Genomic DNA, 12,097 nt, shown 5'->3' on the forward strand with positions numbered 1-12,097 from the left:
TATGGGTTTTCAAGTCTTTGGGGTAAATATCTAGTAGAGGGATAGCTGGGTCATATGATAGATCAATTCTTAATTTTTTGAGGAACCTCCATACTGTTTTCCATAGTGGCTGTACCAATTTGCAGTCCCGCCAGCAGTGTATGAGGGTTCCTTTTTCTCCACATCCGCTCCAACATTTATTATTACTTGTCCTATTGATAGCAGCTATTATAACAGATGTGAGATGATATCTCAATATGGTTTTGATTTGTGTTTCCCTAATAGTTAGCAATATTGAGCGTCTTTTCATGTTTGTTGGCCATCTGTATGTCTTCTAGGGAAAAGTGTCTGTTCAGGTCCTCTGCTCATTTTTTAATTGGATCATTTTGTTGCTGCTGTTGCTGTTGTTTTTGTTGTTGTTATTGAGTTGTATGAGTTTTTGTATATTTTGTATATTAGGCCCTTAATGGAGACATTGCTTGCAAATATATTTTCCCATTCAGATGGTTGTCTCTTTACCTTGAAGATTTTTTTTTTTTTTTTTTTTTTTTTTTGCTGTGCAGAAGCTTTTTAGTTTGATGCATTCCCATTCATTTATTTTTGCTTTTACTTCTCTTGCCTTTGAGGTCAAATTCATAAAATCTTCTTTAAGTTCAAGGTCCCTAAGTTTAGTTACTATATTTCCTCTATGCATTTTATTGTTTGTTTTTATATTCAGGTCCTTAATCCATTTTGAGTTAATTTTGGTGTGTAGTGATAGACAACAGTCTAGTTTCATTCTTTTGCAGGTGGCTTTCCAGTTTTCCCAGCACCGTTTATCGAATAAGCTTTCTCTTCTCCTCTGCATTTTTTTGGCTTTTTTTGCCGATAATTATTTGCCCATATAAAAATGAGTTTATTTCTGGACTTTTGATTCTGTTCCACTGGTCCATGTGTCTGTTTTTTTGTTTTGTGTTTTTGTTTTTTGTTTTTGTTTTTTGGGTTTTTTTTGCCAATGCTATGCCATTTTGATTAATGTTGCTTTATAGTATAATTTCAAGTCAAGCAGAGTGATCCCTTCAGACTTATTTTTTTTTTTCCCTCAGGATGGCTTTGATGATTCAAGACTTTTTGTGCTTTCACACCAACCTGATGATTTTTTTGCTCTATTTCTTTAAAAAATGCCAATGGGATTTTAATGGGGATTGCATTACATCTGTATAATACTTTAGGTTATAAGGTCATTTTAACTATGTTGATTCTTCCAATCCAAGGACATGGAATATCTTTCAATTTCTTTGTATCTTTTTTTAATTTCTTTTAATAGTCTTGTAGTTTTCATTGTATAAGTCCTTTGCATGTCTTGTTAGATTTTTTCCTAGAAATTTTATTATTTTCGTTGTAATCGCAAAAGGAATTATTTTTTCCACTTCTTTTTCTGACACTTCATTATTAGAGTATAGGGACGCTATGTATTTTTGAACATTGATTTTATATCCAGAAACTTTACTGTAATTGCTTATTATTTATAGTAGTGTTCTTATGGAGTCTTTAGGGTTTTCTGTATGGAGAATCATGTCATCCAGAAATAGAGACAGTTTGACTTCTGTATTTCCTATTTTGATGTCTTTTATATCTTTCTTTTGTCTGATTGTACTCGCTAGGACCTCCCATGTTATATTGAATAACTGTGGATTTGAAAATTGTTGTTTTTAATTGAACAACAACTCTATACGGATCACAATAGGGCATAACTTCTATAAAACACAGAAGCAGTCACCAGTTAGGATCATTACAGAACATAAATTCTACTGAGTGTTGCACTGATTAGAATGCACCTGGGGTATTATGCACATTTATGAACATGACACTTTAAGAGGAACCTTGACAAATTGTAGTGTATACAAATTTGTATGTCCAAAAGCACTATAGGTCTAGAACACACACCTTTGGAAGTTCTGCCTGAAACAAAGATGGCTTTATAGCTGTCTTCAAATATATGAAATACTGGAATAGGGTACATACCTGGTCTGATTGTTTCAACAGTTGAAATGAGGAGCTGGTTCTAGTCAATATAAAGAAGATTCTATTTAATATAAGGATGACTATTATAAGATTAGAACTCTATGTTGGAATGAGATGTCTTACTTCTCACCAGTAAAAGTGTTTCAGCTGGGACTAAATATCTTTCTTTGATGAATCCTAGAGAGAAAAAAAATGTATACTTAAAGATGTTGGGCCACTCTTCCTGTAAGCTTTGACATTCCTTAATAATTTATTTCAATCTAGTGGGAAATTCAGCCAAACAACCACCTTGCCATTTTTAATTTCTTAATTTCTGGTATTTTGATGAATTTAACTGCATTGATCAGAATTTTACTATGTAGAGATATAACCTAAAACCACAGTAGTTATTTTCCCTCTGTAGAAATAAGATAAAAAGTGAAATATCAAGAAAACTACATTTATTAAAAAAAGTCTTTAGATTCAATGTTGCATTAAGAATTTATTAAGGTTACAGACTTAAAACACACATACACTCACTCACAAACACTATACTATAGGTAAAAGGAAACAAGGCAAAGAGTCGAGATAGCTCTCAATGAGATAAGTATGTATCAAATAATTAATTTCACCAGTAAATATTTTCAAATCCAATGAAGCAGAAAAAATATTATTGGATGCCTTATATATAATCAATATAGAAATGTTTCCTGAAAAATCATGTAATACGTCTTAGAATTATTACAATAACTAGTCAAAAATTTAAGATATAGGTAATAAATAATTATTTCTGCTATATAATACCTATATTCTATAAATCTATATACTATATATATAAATCTATATATCTATATATCATAGAATATATATCTATATCTATCTAAAACTTAAATTCCAAAGTAGATCTATTTGTGTGTATCCTGTGTATATTTAAGCTCTGTCATAACAATCCTGGTGGTAAAATATAAAAGTTATAAAGTATCAAATAATCACCTTCAACATAACATTCAAAATTAGGTTTAATATTTTTAAATTCTTACATATAAGGATTACTTTATGCTCAGAAATACCATATTTGGAAAACAATTTTTGGTAGAAGTAGATTCCACCCAGAAAAACATGTTAAATCATACTATTTTAATTACTTTCTAAGACTCCTTCCACAGTAATATTTATTTGTTGATACCTTTAAGATAACAGTATTTTTGCTTTGACTTTTCTAAAAGGGGTCATAGAATAAAGTGAGATTTCTACTTAAAATAAACAAATTATTTAATTCTTAAAAATTTATTTTTTTTAAATAATGTCCCTGAGCATATACATATATTAAAACTACTGAAAAAATAAAACACTATTGGAGGAAAGAGATCATTATAAAAATTCAAGTAGGTAAGATTAGAATCATAAATAGTTTTAAGCAAAAGTTCAAAGCATATAAATACACACAAAATCGAGTAAAATGCCTTATGTACAATAAAATGTTTATCTATTTGGTGGGAAAAAAAAATGTCAGCTGATGGGTTTTTCTTTGCCAGGGAATGGGAAAAACTATCCAACGACTTATTTCTCATTACAATATCAGCAGAACATGTCAAGAAATTCTCTATATTCTGCAACAAACTGAAAATTGCTTATGAAAGCAAAATTTAGACCAAAATATAGGCTGTGAACAACTTTAACATTTACTGTAAAACAAATGCAAAGTATCTATTCAAATGAAAATACTAATATTACTAAAGCAAAAATCTTATTTTGATGGGAAAGACAATTTACCATGTAAAAATAAATATACTTCTGGAAGACAGGTAATGTTTAATGTATACAATAGAAATTAAATACTGTTTGCCAAATATCACTTTATTTTTAAAAAATTTTTTCCCAAATATCACTTTAAAAGCTGCAAAAAAAAAAAAAAATCCTGAAAGTAGTAGAAAAAGTTTGAGTAACTATGTTTCTTTCCATAGCTTATATGATTCTATTTGAAAATTAACACAAATCAGGAAAATTTCAAATAGTGTTTGATGATGAAGAAAATTAAAATGACACTCAATATGCATAAATCTCACTTTCATAAAAATTGTCTTCTTACATGAAGGTGAGAGATTAGATTTTTTAAACTATTTTCTGTAAAATTTAGATGAATTACTCATCTTTTATTTTTGAAAATGCAAATAATTATTATGTTATTTTATTTAACTTATGAAAGTTAATCTAAAAAAATTTCCCAGAGATGTTTATTGATTATTTTGGAGCAAAAATGTTTTTGTTAAAGCAAGGTTATGGATTTGGAAGAAAATTATTTAATAAACAAAATCTTATTTAATAAACAATTTTTAAAAAACTTACTGTAAACTTTAAACATCTAAAGTTCTTTGGTTTATAGGAATGTATATTACATTCAGTAGTATTTACCAATTTTACCTTTAAGAAATTAAAATTCCATAAATATGTTTCTATCTAAGCCATCTATTTGATATAGTAATTCTGTAAGCCTGACATTAACCAAAGTGATTTTCAGAAATCTCATTCGAATTGGGACGCTGTTTAATATTTTTTTATAATCATCTTTTAGAAGAATTCAATGTATTTTATGAAAGTTCCTTTCACTTATTCTAAAGTATACCTTGAATTCAGCACCACCCTGTGTCTGACTATGGGTCTTCTGAATTTCTGACCACATGATCACATATCTACTTTCCAGTCTTCAGTGACATCATCTTGTATATTGTCAGTTTATTATTTTCTTTTTTAAATTATTTATTTTTGAAAATTATAGTAAAATATGACCGATCTTACCAGCTTACCCATTTTTATAAGTATACTTCGATAACATTAAGCATCTCATTTTCTTTTGCCATAGTATGGCATCAATTCCCCTGACTTTCCAAATCAAGTAGTAAGAAGAGTCTCCTTAAGGAAAATAATGTTGTCACAGACTAAGATATGATGAGAATTTGAGAAATAAAGCAATGGCTTTTATTTTGATTTTCTGGCTTGTTAGTGGGCTCTAGAGATTTTTTTTTAATTATAATTGCTGAGGATTATTAGGTAAATATTGGTGAAATTTGTTAAAGAAGAAAGTGCTAAGAACTTAAAAGGATTTATTTCTTATAAAAGTACTTAAGAAAAAGTATCTTTTGAACAGTTCCAGATGAAGTTGGTGTTACTTCTTTTTTGAATAATGAATGCCTTTTCCTACTTAAAAAAAATAATAATTCTGCCACTCAGTTAATTGTTGGATAACTAATAATATGGATATATGTCTCTTTCATATAGTTCCCAATAAATAAAAAGCTCTGCCATCACTATTATCTTCAAAGAAATTACCTAGATCATAAAGTTTGTGCCATGACTGACTCTTAAATTCACTAGTTGATTTATTCAAAGACCACTAAAGAGTCATGGTAAAGGTTAATATGATCATAATCATCTGGCCAATTACAGATTTATTTTGTATAATTATAGTTCTCATATGCTACTTGACAGGGACTGAATATAGAATTCAAAGACAATGATCAACCACCTTATTATTTTCAGGAATTTAGAGACATATATGGCATGATACTGTACTCAAAATTAACATGCCTTATCATCATCAAAGAGCTATACAGAACATGATAGAGATACTGAAGAAAGGATTTAATGATACAAATTGATTTAATAATGGTGAGAAAACTGTATTAATATTATTATTTCTTTAGACAACATCAACACGTCTGGTTATGGAATCGAACTCAATCAATAAATAGTAATTGAACCTTCTTGTGTTTTAAAAATTATAGACAGCCTCAAGTCTCCTACTGGCTTAATCTAGGCAACTTTACTTTTGTCCCTCTAGTTGTCTCATCAGTTAACTAAAGATAATAATCACTACATCATAGATTTCTGAAATTCTGTAGTGAAATAACATAACAATGTTAGCAATTTTCAAAGCTCCACATAAGGTTTTATTCTCGTCATTGTTAAAGTCTTCTAAAAAGACAATGTAGTGAAATAAAAACAACAAAAGATGACAGTTTAGTTCTGTTTTCTCTAGTCACATAGCTTTGGTGGTATCAGCTAACTTTTGTAATCTTCCTAACCTCAGATAATCAAATGAAGTTAATCGACAGAATGTTTTTTTAACTTTACTTAATATTTGTAATTATTAGAGATTTTCACTGGGTGACAGAAAGACTTACCATTATCTATGCTTCAGTAATTTTCTTGCTTGAATCATGCTAAAGAGATATCCAATAGAAAAAGACAGTGATACAAATAGATTATTGCTTTCTTTTTATTCTCCAGTGCAAATGCTGGCCTGGATTCCAACTGAAGAATGATGGTAAAACATGTGTAGACATTGATGAATGCTCTTCAGGCTTTCCGTGTAGCCAGCAATGCATCAATACATATGGGACCTACAAGTGCCTCTGTATAGATGGATATGAAATACAACCTGATAATCCAAATGGCTGCAAATCACTTTCAGGTATTGAGTTGAACTTGTCCATTGATTCAACCTCAATTACACATATGGATTCTGAATTTTATAGACATTTTATTGAATTCATTCCTCCTTGCTATTTTTCAGAAATGAAAGTTCTTCCTCACTTACCTTGATATGGGGTTCTGTCACTGTGATTTTGTGTACTGTCCACAAGCTGCTCTGTTTGTAATAATTTTGCATTACCAATTATGAATTATTAAGTGTTTTGATTTTTTTTTTTTTTTTTTTTTTTTTAGATCTTGAGAATTCTCACAAGTAAAAAGATCTCTAGCATGCTTCCTGCTGAATCATAGGTTCTTAGGAGGATGTTTGGCCTAGACTATTAAAGAGTCTATTGTAACAGTGTTCTAATAGTTTTTCGTTCTCACCTACATCACACACACTCATATATTCATGCCAAGGAGAACAACAGGTCAATAATAATAACAATAATAATGAAGACAGCAATTGCCAGAGCCTGCCGGCCTAGGTCAAACAGCACCCATGATGGGGAGTGAGGATTAAAGAAAACACAGAGACAAGAGATAGATTCGGGAGAGCTCACAGTCAATACTGCAGCAGCCCTGAGTTTATTTTGCAACGCATACTTATACCCTACTGAGTGCGTAAGCAGCAAAACACCTCTAAATAACAACTAATCACGCAAACTCTGTAGCTATTCAAAAAACATTCCGTTTCCTGCCTCCACACCAGGTGCACTTCCTCCTGAGTCAGCGGACTGCATAGCTGGCCAACTTCGCAAAAACATCCTGCTTAACAAACAGTCTTGTTTTCCTCAAAACGGCTCCCGACAAACAATAAATCAGCTATTATACGATTATTTAAATTATTCCAATTAATTTATTAAATATTATTAAAATTCTATTTGTTTCAAATAGTGTATTTGGAAATTAGAAAATTCAATAAGACATGGCTCATAACAAAAAATATTGTATGTATTAGGGGACATTATCACACATGTTAAAATGAAACAAAGAAATATATAATAATAACTGTTAAAATGGACAAAAAGTGGTACATAAGCTGTCTTCATAACTCTTACTTTGCTTTTGAATATAATGAATAAAATAGCATTGCCAGTTGTGTGTGTGTGTATATATATATATACACACACACACACACGCACACATACATATGTGTGTATATATATACATACATATACATGTGTGTACATACATATACATATGTATGTGTGTATGCATATATATATGCATATTGGTGACAACATTTAAAATGATGTATTCTCACCTACTTTCATAAAACAAATAACAAGGTATAAGAATTTAAAAATTAGTTTTTTAACTGATTAAAATTTTGTACATTATAGTGAAAAAAATCCTCTTTCAATTTTTATTTTACTTTCTTTTATTTTTGAAATATTCATTCCTGAGTCATTTGTATATTATATGGAATTGTTTTATTTGCCAACCAAACTGCTTTTGGCCATCTTACTGTTACTAGTAACTTTACAAGTTACTACATTATGCATTTAGATACATAGAATAAGAAGAGTTAGAAATCTCAAAACCAGTCAGTTTCCATTAGTATAAACTTTTCATAAAAGAGCGTGTAAAGGAGATGAATGCTAATGGTTACAATTTTGGTCTTATTGTATCATATATCCATACTGTTGTTTTTCATTAACACCATCAATTAGAACCAAATAGTAGTTTCGATATAAAAAAAGTAAGTGTTCCTGAAGCATAAATATTTTGCTAAAGTGAAGTTAGATTTCCCCCAAATTTATTGGGATATAATTAACTAATAACATTGTGTAACTTTAAGTTACACAATATAAAACATTGTTTATGATGTTTGGATTTAATACACTTACATATTTCCATATGATTACCATCATAGATTTAGCTAAGACCTCCATCACTTCACATAATTATCATTTCTTTTTTATGGTGAGAACATTTAAGATCTACTCTCAGTAACTTTCAAGTGTATAGTACAGTATTGTTTTCTATAATCCAATGCTATGTATTGGACCCCCAGAACTTATGTATCTTCTAACTGGAAGTTTATATTTTTTAATCAACATCTCCCATTTTCCCCCACCCCTCAGACCCTGGTAACCACCGTTCTACTCTCTGCTTCTACAAGTTAATGTTCCCTTCTCCTTCTCCTTCTCCTTCTCCTGCTCCTTCTCCTTCTCCTTCTCCTTCTCCTTCTCCTTCTCCTTCTCCTTCTCCTTCTCCTTCTCCTTCTCCTTCTCCTTCTCCTTCTCCTTCTCCTTCTCCTTCTCCTTCTCCTTCTCCTTCTCTTCTCCTCCTCCTCCTCCTTCTTCTAGATTCCATGTATAAGTGATATCATAGAGTATTTGTCTTTCTCTATCTGACTTCATTTAGCATCATGTCCTCAGGGACCACCTGTGTTGCACAAAATATCAGGATTTTGTTCTTATGGATGAATAATATCCCATTTTGTGTGTGTATATACCACATCTCTGTGTGTGTATGTGTATGTGTGTATGTATGTATGTATGTGTATGTATATATAATCACATCTTTGTTAGCCATTCATTCATTAACATGTAGGTTGTTTCCTTATATTTACTCTTGTGAATAATGCCACAATAACTGTTAGGGTGCAGATACAGCTTTGATACCCTGGTTTTAATTTTTTTTGGACATATACCAAAAAGCAAGATTGCTGGATCATATGGTAGTTCTATTTTTAACTTTTTTAGGAACCTCCGTATTGTTTTCATACCGGCTGCACCATATACATTCCTACCAATAAACACAGGGTTCTCTTTTTTCCACATACTTGCCAAGAGTTATCTCTGGCCTTTTTGATGATAGTGATTTTAGCATTGTGGTTTGGATTTGCATTTTTCTAATGATCAGAGCTCTTGAGCATATTTTCATATACCTGTTGGTCATTTGTATGTTTTTTTTGAAAAATGTCTATTCATTTCCTCTGACTTTTTTTACAATTTTTTTTTTTTTGTAATTTAGTTTTACCAGTTCTTTATATATTTTGGATATTAACCTCATATCAGACATGATTTGCAACTGTTTTTTTTCCTTTTCATAGGTTGCCTTTTAATTATATCAATTGTTTTTAGTTTCATATAATCTCATGTATTTATTTTTTTTTCTTTGTTGCTTGTGCTTTTTATGTCATACTCTAAAATATTGTTACCAAGAGCTTTACCAAGAAACCTTTTTCCTATGTTTTCTTCTAAGAATTTTATGGTTTAAAATCTTGCATTTAAATTGTGAAGAAACAAATTGTTTAACTATTGAGGTAGAACAAGACTGATTAATTTTATGTTTACAAATGTAGAACTATATTTGGGATATAGGAATGGCAAGGCATCTTCAATGAGAGCTAACTTTGTTGACTAGGATTGAGTCTCCATTTAGCCTTCACAGAAAGACTGGAATGATTAATTAAAATTACTTCCACCAGTTATGGAAAGGGATGTCCAGCATGTGTGACACATGTTTTTAATCCCTGACATAAAGTGTGCTAAAACATATTACCCTATGTATTATATATTTACTATGGAACTAAATGATAAGAGGAAAAAAGTAATAATTTTAAACATAAGTTAAACAAATGAAAACTCTATAATTATAAATGATTTGCAATAAAATTTACATTAAATAACATAAAATAACTATTTTTTTCATTTTTTTTCTAATTTATGTTAACATTAAATTTTCTTACCTGGCAACTAAGTATATGAATACATCTTAGAAACAAAGATGTTTAGAAAGAATTTGACCAAAATTTTTATTGAATTGATCTAGGATTATAACAATCAAGGATGTGGTCAAATTGACCTTAAATTATTCATAGTTGAATAATATGCTATAGAAATTATTCATAGTTGAATAAATATACTATATAAAACTTTCTAAATATCTTTTATTAAAGAATCCATTTATGTTCAAATAAGTCCTGATGAGTGAAACTATCTAAAGGTTTAGAGGATCTTCATATATGTGGAGCATGGTCAGATTCTTATTTTTCCTAGATTCTAGAGATATGAGATAGTAACACATATTGAACAAACAATAAGGAAATAAAGAGTATTAAAAAACAGACGTATGAGTAAAGTTAAAATTAATAAACAAAGATTACAGATCCTATACTTCAGAAATTATTTAAAAGTTCCTAGGGAGGTGAAAAAAGTACGTGTAAGCAATGGTACCATTGGTTTTCACCAGTTATTTTGAGACCATAATTATTTCATTATCGAGAAAAGAAAAATTGGACTGTATGACTATTTAGCTATAATGTAGGTTTGTAAGATAAGAGTAGCTTATCCCTTTTAAAAAAATATTCTAAAAAATATATTATAACAGCGAGTACTTCTACTAATTTAAAATAACAGAGAAGTTAATATTCAAGAAAACTGATGGAAAGAGAGAATTTACTTTTAGAATTATCTTGACTTTTTGTACTGTCTGGTATCTGTTGTCTTTTCATCTTATTATCAACTGAAGTACTCAGTATAAACTTTTTAAACATTAAACTACTAGAGAGCTCTGCATTTGAATTTATATTGATATTGAAACTAAACTGAAAGACATACATACAAAAAACCTAATATTATTTTTTTTGTCTTGGTATTTAGATGAAGAACCGTTTCTAATTCTTGCTGATCATCATGAGATAAGGAAAATTAGTACTGATGGCTCCAACTACACACTTTTAAAACAGGTATGACATTCCCATGATGATTTTATAGTATTCATTCTGAGTACAGAAGATATGCATTAAAGCAGTAGGAATATCTCACAATTAGAATCCACAAAACACTATTCATGGATATGTGCATGTATATATATATAGATTATCATAAATTTTGTTTTGTTTGAATTGTCCTGGTGATACTCTAAATTTGTGACATCACACCAAATCAAAGAAAGTAAAAGATACAGGTACAACTAATGTAAAGAAAAAAAAAAAACTATCTCAAGGATAGCTAAATTAGAGAAAGTCTAAAATTCTCTTTTTAATCATTTCATGCCTTACCCAGATTCGTTTTTTCCCCTCTTGGGATTTAAAAATAAATTCCTTTTGGTGAATTTAAAGTTTCTGCTTATAGACTAGGAAGTAAAAGAGATTGATGATTCCTAGCCTTTAAAAATTGGAATTAGCAAGGAAGCAAAAGTGTGATTGTAACCCAGTCGTGGTTAAAAGATCGTGAGGCACCTATTTTCAATCTTACCCTCTTTGTCTCTCAAGCTATCTCAAAATCCAAGAGAATCTTGACTTCTGTTTTGATATTTGAGTCTTATTGTCAGAGTTTATATATATTTGGTATTTGAGATGTTTAGGTATAACTTACGTTTTTATGACAAGATAGAAAGCTGTGAATTGCTCACCTCAACAGTTTTTTTTTTTAACTTTCCCAGTCTACAGTGGAAATGGCATAAAATCAAATGATTAAAACTGAAGTGACTACTACATGGACTAGAGAAACCACAGACAGTTATAGCACATCTTTAGTTGTCAAGAGAAATAGCTTCTTTGGAAAGATTAATTTGTATCTTTCTGCTACAAATTTTTCTTTACCCCAAGCTGTACAATAGTGACAGAAATATGTGAAATTACTGTCTAGAATAAGTATACCAAAAGTAAGAATATTTCTTATTCTTATAGTATATTTATAGCTGCTAA

General features: G+C 29.9%; 1 protein-coding gene across 4 annotated transcripts in view; it reads left to right on the top strand.

The window, feature by feature from the left end:
- LRP1B (LDL receptor related protein 1B) overlaps positions 1 to 12,097 on the top strand; it is a 1,622,137-nt gene that overhangs the window by 1,397,679 nt on the left and 212,361 nt on the right. For all 4 annotated transcript variants that reach the window (XM_036236560.1, XM_036236558.1, XM_036236559.1 and 1 more), the window contains exons 56-57: positions 6,250 to 6,433; positions 11,049 to 11,134. In XM_036236560.1, coding sequence (XP_036092453.1) covers positions 6,250 to 6,433; positions 11,049 to 11,134 — 270 coding nt within the window. The remainder of the gene's footprint in view (positions 1 to 6,249; positions 6,434 to 11,048; positions 11,135 to 12,097) is intronic.

Source organism: Rousettus aegyptiacus, unplaced genomic scaffold, assembly GCF_014176215.1.
Source record: "Rousettus aegyptiacus isolate mRouAeg1 unplaced genomic scaffold, mRouAeg1.p scaffold_m13_p_2, whole genome shotgun sequence".
Lineage (NCBI taxonomy): Eukaryota > Metazoa > Chordata > Mammalia > Chiroptera > Pteropodidae > Rousettus > Rousettus aegyptiacus.